Below are 19854 nucleotides of genomic sequence, written 5' to 3'. Positions count from 1 at the left end.
GGCAGGGATTGAGGGACAGGTGATCTCACTGCCAGTAGCTGAGGTACCTGTGAGCTTTCAAGGCTGGAGAGGAGTTTGGCGGCTAGCGATTTCATTGACTCTGCCAGCAGCCGTGCTCGTGGGAAATGACCTGGCTGAACATGTGAAACGGGTGCTAGTGATTACACGCTCACAAGCTACCACGGGGACAGTTCAGGGGGGTACTGAAGGGCCTGAGGCGGAAGCAGATGAGGGTAGTTCCGAAGCTGTGGTGGAAACCTTAACCACAGACAGCAAATTTGGCCAAGAGCAAAAGGCAGACGCCACTCTCCGAAAGTGTTTTGAAAAGGTGACAGACACCCAGTTAACACCTGAAACCCCAGCGAGATTTCGCGAGAAAAAGGGAATTTTATATAGAGAGACCCTGAGGAATATCTCAAAAGGGGGAGATGGGATCAGAAGTCAGCTAGTGGTACCTGAAAAGTATCGCCCCATGATCTTACAAAGGGGGCACTCTGACATGTTTGCTGCACACTTAGGGGTGAACAAAACACAGCAGAGAATCACACAAAATTTTTACTGGCCTGAAATAGGGAAGCAGATCAAGGAGTTCTGTAAACAATGTGATGTGTGTCAGAGGCAGGGGAATAACCGTGACAGGACCAAAGCGAAGTTGTGCCCTTTGCCTGTGATTGACACCCCGTTCAAATGTATAGGAGTGGATATTGTGGGACCTTTGCCCAAGGCCACAAAGAGGGGGAACCGGTTCATTCTCACCATTGTGGACCATGCCACGAGGTACCCCGAAGCCATACCCTTGACTAACATCGAAACTAACACAGTGGCAGATGCCTTGGTGGGGTATATGTCCAGGATGGGATTTGCCTCAGAAATAATCACAGATTTGGGCACCTCGTTTACATCAAAGCTCATGAAACGGTTATGGCAAATCTGTGGAATTAGACACAAGGAAACCACTGCCTATCACCCCGAAAGTAATGGGTTAACGGAGAAGTTCAATGGGACTCTGATGCGCATGATTAGGGCTTACTTGGCAGAGAATCCAAACAATTGGGACCAGAAGCTGCAATCCCTTTTGTTTGCTTATCGATCGGTGCCACAAGCCAGTACCGGGTTCAGTCCGTTTGAACTTTTGTTTGGGAGAAGGGTGAAAGGTCCACTTGATTTAATCAAGCAGAATTGGGAGCAGATCACCCAGGATGACCCACAAGATGTTGTGACATATATAGACTCTTTAATAAATGACTTGAGGAGAAACCTAGAGCTAGCAGCAGAAAACCTGCAAGCTCAGAAGGTTAGACAGAAAACCTGGTATGTCCAGAAAGCTAGGGAGAGGCACTTTAACCCAGGGGAGGAAGTGCTTTGGCTTAGGCCCTGCAAAGAGAACAAACTGCAGCTGGGTAGCCCAGAAATAAAATACTTGGGTCACATAGTAGGGGGAGGAGTGATCAAACCCCTAGGGGCCAAGATAGAAGCCGTTCGTGATTGGCCCAGACCCAACACCAAGAAAAAAGTCAAATCATTTCTTGGGTTGGTGGGCTACTACAGAAAGTTCATCCCGAGGTTTAGCGAGATGGCGACTCCGCTGACCGATCTGACGCGGAAGAAGACTGATGACCGCATCCCGTGGACCAGCGACTGTGAGGAGGCGTTCCGGAGGTTGAAGGAGGCGCTCATCAATTATCCAGTGCTGCGTGCTCCAGACTTCGACTGGGAGTTCATCATTTACACCGATGCGTCTAACAGCGGGGTAGGAGCAGTTCTTTGCCAGGAGGATGAAAATGGTGACCAGCATCCAGTGTCCTACCTGAGTAGGAAACTCCAGAAAGGTGAGAGACATTTGGCAACCGTGGAAAAGGAGTGCCTGGCCATAGTGTACGCGATTCAGAAGGCCAAACCTTACATCTGGGGAAGACATTTTGTTCTGTGCACTGACCACTCACCACTGCAGTGGTTAAAGACAATGAAAACCCATAATAGTAAACTTATGAGGTGGGCTTTAAACCTGCAAGATTATGACTTTGAAGTGAAGGTGGTCAGAGGGTCAATGAACTGTGTTGCTGACGCCTTGTCAAGAAGACCCGACGAGTGAAGACGGCGAAAGAAACCATGGACTATGTATATTTTGGTGACCAAAAGTTAAATGTACTTGTTTATTAAACATGCTTGGTTTGTATTAATAAAGGTAACTTAATGTATGGTAAATGTTAATGTTTAAATGCAGAAGTGTTATGTTTAACCTAGAGTGTAAGTATGGGATTGTGTGTTATAATGTATAACTATTTTATGTGTTTGATCCTGGTTGTTTTTTGGAGAAAAGCACTTTAGCTTTTCCCCTGCAAAACAACTTATAAAGAGGGGAGGTGTTACATACAGCACTGATGGTACCTGTCTGTCATGGGTTTGGAGGGAAAGTTCCATCCTATGGGGAGTGGAAGGCGGGACATCAGGGGGAGGAGCTGTACTGTATATATATTTGGAGATTGTGTGGAGAGTGAGGAGTTGGAGTCTGTGTGTCAGACTGAGTACAACTGTGTGTCAGTTAGTACATACCTGATAGGTTCAGGTCTCTATCTGGGTAGCCAGGACTGATAGGTTCAGGGTCTGTGCTGTACTTTAAAGTGTTCTGTGTGAACCAAACTGTTGTATGTATATGGTTGGGACTTTGCCACGTTACTTTATCCTATTTACCTGATCTTTTTATTTACCCTGTTTGTTATTTAAATAAACCTTGTTCTTTTGTTTGTTAAAAATCCATCCCTGGTCTGTGTGACTTCTTATAGGGAATGGTTGGTGGCAGCTTAATTAAAGTGTGGTATACTCCAGTAGGTCTGGGGTTGTTACAGCAGTCTACCAATTTAATAATAAATATAAACTGTTAAGTGTCCCAAGAGAGGGAAGAAGGCAGTTATGGAACTTGCTGAGAGTCAGATTTTACCTCAGGAAGAGGAAATTTCAGACCCAGAAATCAAAGCTTGGTTTGAGGAAAAGAGTTTACAGATTAGGGCTGAGTTTGGGGCTAAGATAAAGGAACTGGATTTGAGAATAAACAAGAGAAATTTGAATCTATAAAAGAAACGAATCAAATCCTGAGGGAAATATATCAAAACCAGCTGGAAATATAAAAGAAGTAAGAAACTCAAAGTATTCTGAGGAAAAAAATGGAGGGGAAGATAGAAAGACAGAACCCAGCGAGTACCTCAAAGATGAACTGGCAGTTGAAGGCCATTTTAGAGACAGACCCTCAGAGTGATACCAACAGAAGGGTAAAAGCTCTGAAGGAAACAAAGAAATTTATAATGAACAAAGAAATTTAATAACTTGATAATTTCATTTCAAATTGTGAATTTATTAAAAACAAAGAAAGGGGACAACAGAAAACAGGGGAGTTGTACCTAAAAAGATGTACTGTATACAAAAGCAGAATGAGGATTCTAAAGTGAGCCAAGATGGCAGTTTAACTGACACAGGGGAGCAGGAGAAACTGCCTCCTCTAGCAGAGATAGTCCGCTGCTATTACATTAAAACCAACAAGGAATGGATGAAGTCAGCTGGAGAAAATATTTATATTAATAATATCAAATATCTAGCACTGAGAGATCCTTGTTCTCAGATTACTATATGCCATACAGATATTATTCCTCAGGAAGACATCATTCCAAATGAGAAAATTTCAGTTAAAGGAATTGGGACAGAAGTGATTAAGCTACTAGTAGCTGAAGTACATATAAATTATCAAGGGTGGGCTGGTAAATTTATAGTGGCTGTTTCACATGAGATCCATACGCCTTGTTTAATTGGTTTAGATTTGATTAATTATATTAAGACTGATGTGATCACCACACACTCACAGACAGAAAAGATAGAAAATCTTTATGGAAATAGTGAGGTTCCTGAAGAAGTTATAAATGTCAGCCAATCACCTGAACTGGTAGGAGGCATAGATATAATAAAGTCTCAGAAAAAGCATTTTAAATCTGAACAAGAAAATGATTTTACTTGGCTACAACCTTGAAATGCAGTTAAAAAAGAACCAGTAATTTCAGAATCCCCTAAAGATTCTTTATAGATAGAAAAATCCACAAACAATTGGATATTCCTTTTGAGTGGAGAGAGATGTCTGAAGTTGAAAAAGAGATTTGGAATAAGATGAGACATGTTAAAGGTGGTTTCATATATATAAGCTTGCAAGATAGTCAGAACACATCCACCACAGTAACTAGAGAACATGGGGGAGAAAAAAAATTGCTAGAAAGTCAGAGAAATAAGTGGGTAGAAGAAAGCTGTAAAGGTATGAGAAAGCCCAATGAAAGGAGTTTTAACCAGGAGATGAAGGAGAACAGTAGCTTAGGATTGGTTAAAAGAGTTTCAAGATATCAGCCTATTATTCCCTGAAAGTCCTGAGAAAATCTATACAAAGATCTTGTAATTAAAGAAAAATCCTTAGTGATGACTTCTGAAAAAGAGGAAAACTTACATGAGGATCAGGAAACATCATGCTATCCTGAGATGGTGAAACTCAAAACTTTAGAGGGAAGTGAAGACCGTGGCCGAGGTGGCAGGGACATGAGCAGGTAGCTCCCCTGCACCCGGCATGTAGCAAAATAATTAACTGTGAATTGGGTATAGGACAAATTTGGATGATTCGAAACCCACAGCAACCATTCTTTTTTAAAAATGTGAATTTTTAATGCTTTTGGGAAAAAGCAATCCCCTGGCATAGTAAAGGCTTACAAAGAATGATCACCAGTTGAAATGGGCACGGACTGGGAAAATGGTGGTTCGTGATGGTTTTTGGTTCATCACTATTCCCAAACTGTGAATCACAAACTTTCACGAACTTTCTGACAAAATGAAACATGGGGTTTGTGCAATTCAGGATTTCTGGGAATGGCAGAATGGCCCCCACATGAGTTAGAGATGCCAAACTCTCAGTGATTCTTCAGCTGGCTGTTCTTCCCAACCTCTCCAACTTTGGAAAAGTTTGGATTTGGGACATCTTAGGTATAGCATCCCAAAAAAAGCAAATCCCCCAGGAGAGTGCTCTTTAGACAGCTGCTAAAAAGCACTTTTCTAGGGGGACCTTTACCAAATTTGGCTGAGGTAGGGAGGAGAAATATCCCAAAAGTCAGTCCAATGTTGGCAAATATTGGATATGAGATGCCTGAGTTATGGCCCAGATATAAATCACCAACACCAATAATAGTTTGGTATTTCATTTTGTTCTGGGGAGGCACATTTCCCCAAAATGGCCCAAAATGAACCATGAAACAGACTGGTTCGTGGGTCTGTTTGCTTCATGTTCAGCTCTAATCACCAGCATTCTCTTGCACTTAATCGCTGTTTTACTACAACGTTTATAACCTCTCCATACAGATGTGTGCACAGGTTTGGCTGCTCAAGAACCCACATTTGGAGAATACCCAATGAATCCCATAAAAAAACACATGCCACCTTAAAAACTAACCTATTTTATTCAGCATGAACCTGAATACATTACTGGAGGAGGAAAAGTAGTCTTAGCTGGTGCAGAGATATTTATTTCCATGTAGGCCAAAATCCTGTTTGGCGTGTGCCTGAACAATGGGGAATAGGCCATCAGTAGCAGCAAAGAGCTGCCAATTAAAGGCCTCCCTTTGTGCTTTTGGGATGCACATGGTTCCTTCACATCATGAGCACATTTGCACACCCCAACATTGCAAAACGACACCTTGAGCTGGTAGCACTCCACCGCTGCCATCCTTCCTGTTGTGCAGGCAGAGCTGTGGGACAGGATTTGAGCCATGCCCTCCTATGCTCTTGGTGTCACCATTATTTGGGGGTCACCATTATTTGGGGGGCTCTCTCCCTCTCTCTGCCTTTCCTGACATTCCCCCAAAGACAGACCCCGTGAGGGCTCTGGAGGAGAGGGGAAGGTCAGGAGATGCTTTCCCCTTCCCCTCCCACACCCTGGGATCCCCGAGGGGGGATTCCGAGGAGGGCTGTACCTGCTGTCTCCTGCTGGCCATGGCGAGCTCGATGACCCACCCTGGCAGATCATCGATGGCCTGCGAATCCAGCGAGGAGCACATGGATGCTGTAAGGGAGCACCTCATGAGGCTGTCCTCGGAGGAGGAATCCTTCGATGCTTCCAGGGAGCATCGGGAGGAAGGTTTGCGCTCCCCAACTGCCTTGGTGACATTGGCAGCCTTGGGGAGGCCTCCGGTCTTCTGCCCACCGGCAGGGTGGACCTTCCTCTTCCTCCGGAAGCAGGGCAGCCTCTCCCATAACTTCCTCGGTCTCTGCCCTTCAGCTTGGTCCTTCCTCCCAAACAGGCTTCTCAGCCTGGACAACCTAGAAGAACGGAAGAAGAGGAGACAGGAATGAGGGCTTGGAGTGCCCACCTGACCTCTGTGGGTAGACAGTGGGGTGAATGTGGGAGACACACCTTCTCTGCCAGACCAAAGATCTAGGAAAGATGGGGCCATCTTGGCCTTTTCTGGGGGAGGGAGTTCCAAAGTCTGGGGGGGGGGGAAACGCAGGGAAGTCCCTCTCTTTCGTGTCCCCACCCAATGTGAAGGCAGAGGAGCCAAAGGAGAGGCTTCTCCTGAAGATCTTAACCGGGTCAGAAAGGGAGAGGGAGTGGGGGGGCCCTTGGAGACATCTTGGACTAAATCTTTGTAGGGCATTCTAGGGAAAAAGCCGCCCTTTGAATTGGGACTGGAAACACATCGGCCCCCAGTGGAGCTGCTGCAAGAGGGAAAGGAGGTGTACCCTGCCTGGCTGCCCCAGTTTGGACCCACAGACCTCTAGGGCTTAGACAAAAAGCAAGAAGCAGAAACACAAATGGCAACATAGCGTCACTGATAACAAAACAATAACATCGCAAACATAAACATAAATGAAGAGGCCAGAGGGCAGAGCCGAAGGAAACCAGGGGACGGCCACGGTCTTCTGGCCAGGCAATCTCTGGGAAAGCCTGCCCGAGAAGCCACGTCTGAAGAGACCCTGGGAAGGTGCCCAGCAAAGGGGCCGGGCGGATTTTGGGCGGGCAGTTGTTCCACAGGTGGGCAGCGACCGCTGAGACGAACCGGTGTCTAGTTGTCGGGGGGGGGGGGAGAGTCCCAACCGGCAACCACACACCCCCGGAACAACATAACCCATCACCTCCTCCTCTAGCTGTCTCTGTTCTCTAGAGAAGCCCCCCCTTTTTAATTAATATTTAAGTTTTACACATATAAACCTACAAAACTAACCAGAAAACACACAGACAAAAAAACTAAAACAATACAAATAGAATAAAAAACAAAACAAAACCCCGCATATATAAGCCCCCTTCTGACCTCCCCACAGTCATTCCCCCCTCCCAATGAAGAGCCCAACCCCGAGGGAGGAGATCCGGAAATCTACTTACATTTTTGCTCGCTCTCCAACGGAGATGCCCAAGGAAACCAAAATAAATTTTGGCCTCGCTTGGGCAAACGCCGCGCTCCTCCTGTCCTAGTGGACTAGACACCAGGACAGTCAGCCGCGCAATGAGGCCCTCCAGCCTCTGGAGCGGTCATGAAGGCCAGATGGGTCACAATGGCCGGAGAGAAGGGACAGCCAGACAGGGAGGGGCAGCCCCGGAGGGCTTTGGGCTGAAAGGAGGGCCTGGTTTTGCCCTCTGAGGAGCTCAGGCTACCCCTCTACAGAGAAAAATAAAAGAATTGACATATATCTCCTCAGCTGCATGCTTTGCAGTCCCTCAGACCAAACAAGGGCCTGAACTGATACAGTGGACCCTCTACTTACAGAATTAATCCGTATTGGAAAGGTGGCTGCAAGTTGAAAAGTCTGTAGGTCGAATCTCCATTGACCTACAATGCATTGAAAACCAATTAATCCCATAACTGGCAGTTTTTATTCTATTTTTGTTCCATTTTGGTTTTTTTCTGGTCTGTAAGTCGATTCTCCGGCTGCAAGTCAAATCTAAATTTTGCGGCCAGAAAAGTCTGTAACTCAAAAAGTCTGTAAGTCGAGCCGTCTGTAAGTCGAGGGTCCACTGTATAAGGAACACAAGGTCTCATCCTCAGCATTTGTTTAAAAAGAAAACCAAGTTTCTAGCCCACATAAAGGCTGTTATGGACCTACATTTTGGGGGCCCTCTTCTTCTGGTTGCTGCACAATCCTGCACAATGGTTCCACTTAATGGACTTATTTTTGGTAGGGCTTATATTATGAGCATCCTGAAAAATCATACTAGGGCTTATTTTCACGTTAGGTCTTATTTTAGGGTAATTGCAGTAGATCAGGATGAGCAAGTGACCTTAAACCCTGCCCTGTATGGGAATTGGAAATCTGGAGGTCTGGGCACTTCTAGTTTTGACTTTGTGTCAAAATGTTTGTGTGTGTGTTTAATATACATGTTACCGTTTAATGTTTCATGCAGGAGGTCATGGTGTGACTATCTGCCCCCTGCCAAAATTTCCCACCTCTGGGGTAGAACTCTTCTTCCTGAAGCTTCATTCTGGGAAATGGAACCGGTGGGGGGGGGAATCTGAATGTCCCCATTAAGCTTGTGATCAACTGGCTCCTCATGGATGACCCAGAGATTTGTGTCCTTGACACACCTGACAAGGATTGTATATATGGTCTCAGAAGACATTGTACCTTTTCAATATTCATTTTAAATCTTTATTCCTGGTTTCCATGTGTTAATTTTGTCTTCAGAGTTAAAAAAATAGATCCTTTGCTTCTTTAAAAGGTTTATTTACACAGCAAGCAACTAACTAAAATACAAAATATGTATAAATATACTTGGGATGTATGTAAAAATTACATGAGTGTATACTCTGAAAATCCTACAGCTTTCTCTTACGTTTCTCTAGTTCATATGTGTAAATCTACAAATTGTTATTAAACAAATCTATCAAACCAGAAGCAAGAACATTTGCAAATAAGTCACGTCACATTAGATAGTTCTCACCCAACATTTTCCCCAGCAGAGATGTCTCCTGTTTGTAAAAAGAGTGTGGCTGTGTTTTGGCCCTAAACATGAGAGAAAAGCTCTGTTTGTATACATTTGATGGGTTTTAAAGAAAACCGTCATGACACTGGGTTTTGGTTTTCCCATGGGTAAGCGATGCCAGCTTGTCTAAATAGCTGCAACTGGGCTCTGCTGGGTTAGGAGCCAGCCCCCAGCTGAGTCGTGAAGCTGCCCCCAGTTTTTGAATCATTTCTTTAATATCATCTTTGGGCAGTATAATCCCTTTTGAATGCCAGCTTTCTGCATGTTCTATATTTCCCAATCAAACTCCATATTTGGTTTATTCCTGCCATATAATTCCCCCAAAACCTATAATTGACAGCGCCTTCCCCCAATTTTTGGGGAAGGGTGATATTTCCTTCTTTGCTCAACTTCTCACATCTCCCCCTGGCATGGATTCTTCTTGGTCCGAGTCAGTGTTCTCTGAACAGGGTTGGCTCCTGCTCTCAGCTGCCCCTTGGCTCCTCTAAGTGGATTGATCTGTCTCCGTTAGCAGGGCTCCCAACGTCCCTGAAGGCTTCTGGTGTAGGTCTGCCTCTTCTTCCAGACTGCCGGCTCCTTCATACTCCTGGCCCTCTTGCCTTGTTCTTTGGTTTTCATCTCCCCCGACTGTGGGTATCTCAGTCCTCCGCCCTACCATGTTGGCTCTCCCTCCCTCCTCTTCTCTCCACATATGTTGGCCTCCCCATTCATGCTCGCTTTCTTCCTCTCCACGTCATCCTCCCTCAACACCTACCCTCTACCCCTATCCGTCTCCTTTCACTCCCCGTTACGCTGTTATTGGGCTATTGAGCAAACTCGTCCCAACCTGGGTGTTGTGTTTTGCTCTGTCCCCCACAGCGCTGCAGTGCAACAGAATGCCCACAGGTTCGGTGCCTTGGGAAGATTGGAGGGGGATGTGTGAGCAGGCCTGCAGCTCCCTTTGAACCCCCAAGGGAGACCCCTCTCCTTCCCTTGCACATACACAGAACGAATAAGAATTGTATTTGATTATTCAGTTTATTTTTGTTGTAATTTGATGACAATATTAACTTATATACAGTACTACATTTTCATTTGCTTCTGCCCCCAGATCCTATATACAGGCATCTTGCTAGCCTTTCCTAGTAATTATAGTAAAGGTCTGGGATTCGTGAATCCCAAAATATCTGAATTCTAACTGCTCCCCCTAAAATGTTCTGATGAGTGATGGGATCCACATGAAGGACAAGTTCTTGTCTCCGCTACCTACCCTTCAGTTGACTTGATTGGAGAATCATTGTATGATGCAGTATTGGGAGGATTGAGAAGTATCCGATTATTGGATGTATTTCTATAAGCAGATTGGCATCGTAGGTGAGTAAAGTTCATGGTCAACATGCCTCCAGCCCATTCCATACTTCCTGGTCTGTAGAGACATGCTGATGGAGATGCGCAGCCACGAACAGCCAAATCTATTTCCATATCTATGAAGTCTGAGATTGGATGAGCTAGAAAAGAAACACAAAGGTTCAAACAAGCTCTTGTGGGAATGGACGGCAACTGGATGTAAAGCAAAGAACTTTCTCTTTTATTGAACCCCAAATCTTCCCATCACCAAGGTGAAAAAACCCTTCTGGGTCTGTTCAGGGTGTTGTGAGAAATTCAAAGCCCCACCATTCTTGTGGACTTTGACAAGCCTTGTGGGCTCCAGTGTTACAGAGGTGATCATCTCACCCTCTCTTTCTGTCTGAATGTGTGGGAGCTAATCAAGGTGCCAGCGTCTCTTGCTCCCGCCAAACCCAGAGTTGAATCACTTGCCCACAACATTTGAGGCTATATGTGAAAAAATACTTAGCCGCTGACATCCCCACTGCCAGCTAAACTTGTAGGGCAAATTCCCCTGGCAAAAACTCGGTACTGCCATGGATTTGAGGGCATGGGTCTGACTCTGCCTTTGGCAGTTCTATGATACAATTGTGAAGGAACTGCTTAAGACAGACAACCTCAAGGATGTGTGGTCATGTCCACACAAGAACACACCCAGAACATGACAGAAACAAAATGTTTCCTCTCTCTCACCTGCTACCAAGACAGCACCCAAATAGCCACACTCAGTCTCCATGCCCACACAGGCAACGGTATCATCACTCTCGCAGTCATCTGCAGCAAGAGCTATGCATGCTGGACATCTCAGCCCGTTGGGTAAGAGGCTTCCAGGAGGTGGCACTGGCACAAACAAAACCCAAAGTCAGCAAACAAGTCCAGCTCCTTTCTCCCCCTCTCCAGCCAACCCCTTTATGTAGTTCTTTAGAGGAAGGTTACCTTCCCAATGAAACTGGGAGCTAAGTCTAAAAACCAATTTAGTAAAGTAGTTCAACTGCCCCCCGCTGAATCTCCTTCTTCTACACAGGCGTTAAGAGGACAAAAGCCCTGCCCAGTTTCTCTTGGGTCTCCCCCAGTATTCCACCATTTGGCTGGTGTGGCATAATTACTGTGATTATTATTATTTTGCTACATATGGTTCTAAGCTTGGAAGATTAGTAATAGATTCAGGAGATGAGGGTTCCATTCCCCAACTTTATTTGTGACATTATAAGTCAGTTCTGACTTGACCACACAAAACCACAAAAATACTGAAGTTGCACTATGTAAAGGAAGGGATGGTTTGGAGCATTGTAAGTGAGAGTGTACACAAGGGCGAATGAAAGTCTTGTTAACAAAGGCGTAGCAATCTCTCCGCCTGCCCTCTGTGCTCACATCGAGCCGTGTGTATGTCATTTCCCAGAGATGGAGACAGACGATTCACTGTCAAGTCAGACTTAAGTAGCCCGTGACTTGACTTGGGTTTTTTTTGGGGGGGGGCGACTTGCAACTTGGATACATTTGTCTGTGTTGTATTGTCAAGTCCCTATGGGCCCCCCACCTGGGCCAGCCCACTGGCTGCCCTCGCCGCCATCTTGAGATGCAGCCCACCAGGGGACCTTTCATGGTGACGCTCTAGCCTGCTGTACTCAGAGGACATGCCTCTGACCCTCCTCTTCCTGTGCGTTGCCCTGGTGATGCTCTAGCCTGCCATAGAGCATCACCAGGGGGACTGACAGGGAGAGGCGGGTCATGCGGGCTAGAGTGTCACCATGAAAGGCCTTCCCCCTGCCTTACAGCTTCAGAGGTCCAGCTTGTGCTGACCGATCAGCTGGGCAGCAGATGCCTGGGGGGGGGGAGAGGCAGTGGCCTGGCTCCCAAGAAGGGAGGCCAATGGCCATGGGGGGGCCATGAGGCAGCATGAGGCCCACATCGTGGTACCAAGTCCTGATTCCCAAGCCTCGGGGGGGGGGAGTCCGGGCAAGTGACTCACGGCCCCGACTCGGGGCTCGGGACGAGAGATGGGGGTATTCGTATTCATATACAAATAGAAATACCCCCGCCCACCTGGATGTTACGAGGGTCCACTGACACGGCTCTGCTGTCCCTTTCGATCACTCCGGAGCTCCTGGTGGTCTTTCTACTGACCAGCCTGGCAGGGAGACTCGTCTTCCCTCCTTCTGCCAGGAACAGAGAGTTGACCGCAGCTCTGGAGTGATTGGGAGGGACGACGGAGCTGGTGGTGGCGGACCCTCGTTACATCCAGATGTGCGGGGGTATTCATATTCATATACTAATACGAAGACCCCAGTCTCTACTTTGGACGAAAGACTCAGACTCGGACCTGGAGCCCTGAGCCTCGGACACGGACTTGAGACTTGAATCCCAAGACTTCCCATAATATCCCTGTCATTTCCACCACAGACGTTGTGCTTAACTTCAGACCACATTCTAGACATTCTGGGCCCAGCTATATTCTCCTAATGGGTGATCTTAATCCTTTTTTCTTCCAAAAAGGCACTTACCTTTGGGGATTTCTCTGTTGCAGAGGTTAGTCTGGCAGCACTCATAATTGGCAAGGATGTACAAACCATTTACTGCTGCAGCAGTTTTAAGACCTTGTACACATGCCCGGGACTGGACACAATCCTGTATAGTATACAAAGTCACACGGCCAACTATACAAGAGAATTAGAGAGAATATTTAGAAGCTAATAGCAATTGTTTTTTTTTTAAGTGCAGCAACATCATTACTTTTTGCACAGGATGCTGTGACATTGAACAATACTGGGGCTGGATACAGGCTGCCTTTGCTAAAGGCAGGAAAGAATGTTCCATTTTAAATAGCTGTATTTCAACTGATGGCTGGATAGCTCAGTGGTTTAGGGCAGAGGTCTCCAACCCCTGGTCCATGGCCCAGTGCCGGTCCATGGCCTGAACTGGGCTGGGCCGCAGAGACAGACTTCCTGCCCCACCCCTGCACGCACTCACACCCACACAGCTGATTTGCGCATGCGCTCTCTCCAGCGCAACACATGGCCATTTATGCATGCGTATGAGTGCACACCCGCACAAGCCCCACACCGCCATTTGTGCATGCACACACACTCGCTCGTTCGTGCATGCACACAAGTGTGGGGGTGTGCCCCGCCTTCCCCAACCGGTTCGCAGGGTGAAAAAAGTTGGGGACCCCTGGTTTAGGCTATTGCCCAGAGCCTGTAAGTTCGATTCCCCGGTGTTCCTTCAGGGAGAAGAGCCCTCTCGTGTAGCCTTGGGCAAGCTGCTCTATCCCATGGTGCCCCAGAAGAAGGGAAAAGTAAACCACTTTTGTGTGTTGTCTACCTAGAAAACCTTGGAAAAGGTCACCGTAAACCATTATTGATTTGTCAGCGTACACCATTTCAACTGAAATATGAGATTAAATGCAAGGCAGTATCTTCGGCAAGGCCACAGGTGTGGATCTGAGCCTATCTGCTGAAGGTACAGGGGCCAGGGGCCTTACTCACGTAGACTGCCTTCCATAATACCACTTATGCAGGTGTCTTCATGGGGTCCACAATCAATTTCAACAGAGTTGCTGCTACAGTGTTTTGGAGGCCCTACACACTGTAGACATCTCAGGGGAGCCACTGCAAACAGGAGAGAGAAATTCAAAGACCTTAGTGCTACCTATCAAGTCATCAAACATCTAACCATATTTAGCTTTTACAGAGCAGGGGTGTTTCCTACCACAAAGCATAGCTATAGCTTCCTATCTGGATAGGATTCCAAAAGGGTTGGGAAATTCAAGAGAACAGCAAGTGGTTTCTAGTCATAGGGTTATCTATTATCTCCACTTTTAGTCACCCTATATCTCTCAATATCACTTTTTGGGAAAGAGCAATAGAAGGGTCGGTGTCTGACCTGGCTCAACATGGCTCTCTCATACTTGTAATCCTCTACTGTAATACAGTATGTAACTCTTATCTTTGCTTCTGAGTGTTGAAAGGATCTCTTTTTTTGCTCAATTCTATGTATTTCCAGTTGGTCACCTATTCTCGCAGTACAAACAAGATGAACTAGTACTTATTTATTTATTTATTTATTTATTTATTTATTTATTTATTTATTTATTTATTTATTTATTTATTTATTTATTTATTTATTTATTTATTTATTGGACTTATATACTGCCCCATAGCGCTACAAGCACTCTCCGGGCGGTTTACAATTTTAATTATAAAGGCTACACATTGCCCCCCCAGCAAGCTGGGTACTCATTTTACCGACCTCGGAAGGATGGAAGGCTGAGTCAACCTTGAGCCGGCTACCTGGGATTTGAACCCCAGGTCGTGAGCACAGTTTTAGCTGCAGTACAGCGTTTTAACCACTGCGCCACGAGGCTCTTAAAAAAGTTTTATTTTAGGGGTTAGGGTTAGGGATGGGGGCAGGGGACATGGGATTGCAGGGGTTGTAAATCAACATGAACATTTTACAATATTCATTCTTATCTATTACATTTCAAAGATACATAAGTTTCCAGTATAATTAATTTATAATACGTATTCTAATTCTAAATTGATTTTAGGCTTTCAATTAACATTAATTTACATTCTATTTCTAAGTCAATCATAAAATTTATGCCAACAATCTACATGATCCATCTTTCTTGTTGAGTCTAGCCATTCTTATAGTTTATCTATCTCCGCCGTATCCAGGATTTTTGCCATTAACTCCTCTTGAGATGGATTCTCTAGGTCTTTCCAGTGTTTAGCAAAAAGAATTCTTGCAGCTGACAAGATATGGATAACTAAATTTTTTTCCATTATGTCTATTGAATCTGGGATTATATTTAGAAGGGAAAAAAATCAGGGGTTACAGTTATTGGAATCTCTAAAACCTCATGCAAATGCATTTCAACCCTTTCCCAATATTTTTGGGCTTTCCCACATGACCATCACCTATGGTAAAAAGAACCTTCTTTTTGTTTATACCTCCAACAGAGATTTGAAATTTTAACATCCATTTTGGCTAATTTTGTGGGAGATATATACCATCTATAAAACATTGTATATATTAGATCAACTGAGAGTGTAACCAACAATCAATATCAAATCCCTGTGTCATTAATTCATCTTTGTTTTTTAATGTCCCATCTGGTTTTAGTGCTTCTCTATACGTTCAGAGTTTCTTCAAACAAGATGAACTTCTGAGTCCTTCCAATTAGCTATAAAGGTAGTTTCAGCTCCTCATATTGTGAGAATGGAGAGGAAAGAAAGGGAAGGAAGGAAGGAAGGAAGGATCCCAAGCAAGCAGTATTCCTGTCTCACAGATTCATGATTGTAGCTGGACCGTCAGACCTCCAGTAGAAAGATCAAAGAATAAGCAAGTAAAAATGGGGCTACTTGGATACAGGACAAATTTTCTGTGACTCTGGAGAAATTAAATCAATGCAGCATTTATGTGCATGCAATTTATGCCCCACCAGGTGTAAAAAAGAAGATCTAGCAAATTGCCAAGATAACACTGTTGAAGTATTCCAATTATGGTCAAAACAGTCTAATTATCTTAGCATTTTAATATATTTTTAATTTTGCCTATATTTCATATATGTCCATAATTTTAAATTGTGCAGTGCTCCAATACAAATGAATATATAGTCTGTTCTATTACCTACTTCTTGCACTAGATGTACAGATGAAGCGTCCAGATGCTCCTTCATTAATCAATTCTACTCTGCTTTTCTTTACTTCAAACAAATCAGGTCAATCCCTAGGCCCCTTGATTTAGCCCACCAGTTGCTCCATTCCAACAGGCAGTAGAACTAGTCAGAACGTCTGGGTCCAACTCACCTGCAGAAAGCAGAGCGCAGAGAAGACAGGCATTCAGAAGTACCTTCATTTTTTGCTTGAGAGGCTGAGAGCCAGGGAGGTCTTGGAGAAGATCTGGAGTAGCTCAGGTGACAGACATAAGAAGGTCCCTCACTCAGAAGAATTTATAGGTCAAGGACAGAACTCAAAGGAATCACATGAGAAGAACTGGCTCCACAGGGTTTCTCTTTCATTGTTGAAAGGGGACAGAATATCTTTCTGGAACGCTGTGAAATCACACCAGATATCCCATCCAGTTCATCTCCACCCCCATAATAACAATTCACTGCGAGCTTTTGTACAGTTCTGTTTGTACATCACATCGTCTTCATTTCCAGCCATTTGGGTGCTTCTGGGAACTGGTTGTTTGCCTCGAGATATTTATTTCACATATTCTTTTCATATTTCACAATTTTCTTTCTCCATTCTGCCATTTCATTTTTTAAAAATTTATTAAGAATAATGCACAATATTATGACTACAGAGGCAAAAGAAGAAGATTCAGCTAACAACTAAATAAAAAACCCAATTTAAATCAAAGCACAAAATGCACAACACATAATCTGTCCCATCTTCCAACTACCTCTGACACTAATTTACATATTTGTTTTTCTTTATATTTAATCCAGACCCCATTCCTTTCCGTAAATATAATGATTCTTGTCCAAGGGTATCACCTTCCCCTTTCTCAAACACACGTACCAAGAACAGATTCCATATATCTTTGAATTCATTTATATTAAATATTTCTTTTCCAATCTTTATTTCACATGTTAATTTATCATCAATCGACATATTCCAGTCTCGCTATTTCAAATTATATACACAATGCTAGAGATCCATAATACCCTGTTTCCCCAAAACAGTAGGGGTTTTCCCCCACCTAGTAGGATTTTTCAGGATGCTCGTAATATGAGGCCTACCCCAAAAATAAGCACTAGTTAAGTGAAACCCCGCCCTCCACCCTTGTGCAGCAACCAGAAGATGACATGACTATAAAATAAACATCCCCTGAAAATAAGCCCTAATGCGTTTTTTGAAGCAAAAATTAATATAAGACCCTGTCTTATTTTCAGGGAAACACGGTAGTTTTGTATCAGTTGGACCATCTTATTTTAGTAAGGAAGTGTATTCATCTCCCACCCCACCCCACTGAGGGTGTAGCTGCATATTGTTAGATGTTTGATGACTTGATTAGGTAGCACTAAGGTCACCAAGCTTTGTAATTCTACTGGTGCTGAACCTATTGAAGGGGTGCAGTTCAGGACCTTGGAGACCTCCCACCATAAAGCCAGGCATAGAGTCCCAGAACCGGCACAACTGGCATCAGGCCCTACCTTTGGGACGCATGCTAGGGAATTCTTCTGTAGCAATGCCCCCTGGAGGTGATATGCCACAGTCGTGATCCCAGAAGCTGGGAGTCCTTCCCAACTTCGTCCCTTGAAATCCATTAGCAGGAAATTTCAAGGGTTCTCCTCAGGCAAGCTTTCTGGCAGTGAGTGACTGGCTTGCCTGAGTGGGGTTTTAAATGGATCGTTGTATCTTACTGCTTTGAATGTGTTTCAGTGCTGCTTATGGGCTGTTGTTTATTATTAAGTATGTCATTTGTTTGATCCTTTTTATATTTGTATATTCACCATTGTTAGCTTTAAATATATATATAATAATATATATTATATATAAAAATATATAATATATTAAATATATTATAATAATATATATAAAATATTTTGAATAAATATATATTATTATTTATTTATTTAAAATCTTTTTATATATTATTATAATATATTTAACATATTATATATTTATATATATAATATATTATATATCATTATATATTATAATAATTATATATACATATATACATATACATATACATATACATATACATATACATATACATATACACTATATATATATAGTGTGTGTGTGTATTTATTTATTTATTTATTTAAAATATTTTTATCCCACCCTTCTCTTTTAAAAGGACTCAAGGAGACTATTCTCTTTTAATGATGCAAGCCACCTTAGGTCCTTTTTGAGGAGAAAGGTGGGGTAAAAACTTTTGAAATTACAGTACTTACTTAATGAATTAAATCTGAGATCTTTGCCATGTAAAGCTTTACTGCTGAGCTATGATCAATGTCTATAGCCAAATAGTATCTTTGAGAAGTGTAAGTTTCCATTCCTCTCCAGCATTCAATCATCACATCGACTGTATGTGAACCACAATGGTCAATGCTTTGTACTACAGCTGCCATAGTCTTGTACCCTTCATCCTGACATCTGGGTCTGATGAGAGTTATATTCCAAATTGCTTGAGGAATGGGACACCAGGTGTCTACCTCTTGTGAGTGAATCTTCTCACAGATGTTTTCCTCCATTTTTAGGTATCCTGGACATACAACACCCAACTTACAAGAAAAAATGCAACTCCGATGACCGCTTCTGCAACCAATTTTATGAGCTGGTGGCAGGAGATTTCCGTATGCTCTGGAACTCCAGCTGCTGTCGAGCTGATCGCTGCAACACCCAGGAAGTCATTGGTATAGAAGTCCAGTTCCTTTCTGTACAACAAGCTGTGTTGGGCTTTGTCATGTGGTTTGCTTAATCGTTCTGCTAGACACACCTTACAGTAGGGGACCAGTAAAATCAGAGGCCTTCTACACCAGTGGTTCTCAACCTCAGGTCTCCAGATGTTCTTGGACTAAAACTCCCAGAAGCCTTCACCACGAGCAGTGCTGGCCAGGATTTGTGGGAGTTGTTGTCCAAGAACATCTGGGGACCCAAGGTTGGGAACCACTGTTCTACACTGTTGAAACTCTGGAGCTCCTAGTGCTGGTGGAATAAAACACTCATCATCCTTGATTATTGAAAAAGACGAATAGTTTGGAATGGGGGCCAGGATTCAGAAACATATGGAGGAGACATATTCTATGGAGATTTTTTTTTTGTGGAATTTGAACATATGTTTCTTAAGGGTATAAACTTAAAAACGGGGCTTAATCAAACTAATAGCCCACCTTGTTCAGTTATCTGCTTCTATGGTAGTCAACCAGATGCTTCTGGAATTTCAAGGGAGATCTTAAGGGAAGACCTTTGTTAGGAGATGACTACCAGATTGTGGAATCGAAGCGCTTGAAATGTAGGCAGCAATGAAGAATCTCTGTGTTTCTTCTCTCAGCTATGCTTATGATGCTGTTGACCCTAAAGAGGTTTTGGATTTGCAGTGTATGCAGCCAGGAGGTGAGGCTGAGGAGCCTGATGCCGAGGGAGGCCTGGAAGGAAAAAACAAGAAACTGGGCCTTCTCGGCGGTGGCTCCTCGCCTCTGGAACAACTTACCTACGGAGATTGGCGCGGATCCCTCGCTGGGTAGTTTTAAAAAACAACTGAAAACATGGATTTTTAGGCAGGCTTTCCCCGCTCCCAGTTAATTCTTAATTTTTCTTCCCTCCTATTTGTTACATTTTATCTTGTTCTCTTGCCGTCTTGGAGAAAAAATTTTCTTTCTTTTTTCTAATTATGTTAATTATGTTATATGCTTGTTTTATATGTTATGTTACATGTTATGTTGCAAGCCACCTAGAGTGTTTGTGATGAACAGATAGGCGGGGTATAAATAAATAAATAAATAAATAAATAAATAAATAAATAAATAAATAAATAAATAA

The 19854-nt window shown here is 43.7% G+C and overlaps 1 protein-coding gene across 1 annotated transcript; it reads right to left on the bottom strand.

The window, feature by feature from the left end:
• Positions 1-8230: 8230 nt before the first annotated feature.
• Positions 8231-17196, bottom strand: LOC110089678 (phospholipase A2 inhibitor and Ly6/PLAUR domain-containing protein). The gene is made up of 5 exons (XM_072980224.2): positions 16162-17196; positions 13837-13959; positions 12856-13008; positions 11048-11194; positions 8231-10476 (listed from the first exon to the last, which is right to left on the bottom strand). Exons 1-5 carry the CDS (start codon positions 16208-16210, stop codon positions 10235-10237), a joined length of 714 nt encoding a protein of 237 aa, XP_072836325.2. The 5' UTR covers positions 16211-17196; the 3' UTR covers positions 8231-10234.
• Between the last annotated feature and the right edge of the window lie 2658 nt (positions 17197-19854).

The sequence above is a fragment of the Pogona vitticeps genome, chromosome 9 (genome assembly GCF_051106095.1).
Source record: "Pogona vitticeps strain Pit_001003342236 chromosome 9, PviZW2.1, whole genome shotgun sequence".
In the NCBI taxonomy this organism is placed as follows: domain Eukaryota; kingdom Metazoa; phylum Chordata; class Lepidosauria; order Squamata; family Agamidae; genus Pogona; species Pogona vitticeps.
This window is presented reverse-complemented; position numbering and strand designations above follow the sequence as displayed.

Bases quoted from the DNA above. Each gene is read 5' to 3' on its own strand.
- LOC110089678 (XM_072980224.2), bottom strand. From the start codon at position 16,210: ATGAAGGTACTTCTGAATGCCTGTCTTCTCTGCGCTCTGCTTTCTGCA. The intron at 13,960-16,161 runs GTGAGTTGGACC...TCCTGTTTGCAG, and splicing joins CTGCGCTCTGCTTTCTGCAG to TGGCTCCCCTGAGATGTCTA. The intron at 10,477-11,047 runs GTGAGAGAGAGG...TTTCTTTTCTAG, and splicing joins GGGTGCTGTCTTGGTAGCAG to CTCATCCAATCTCAGACTTC.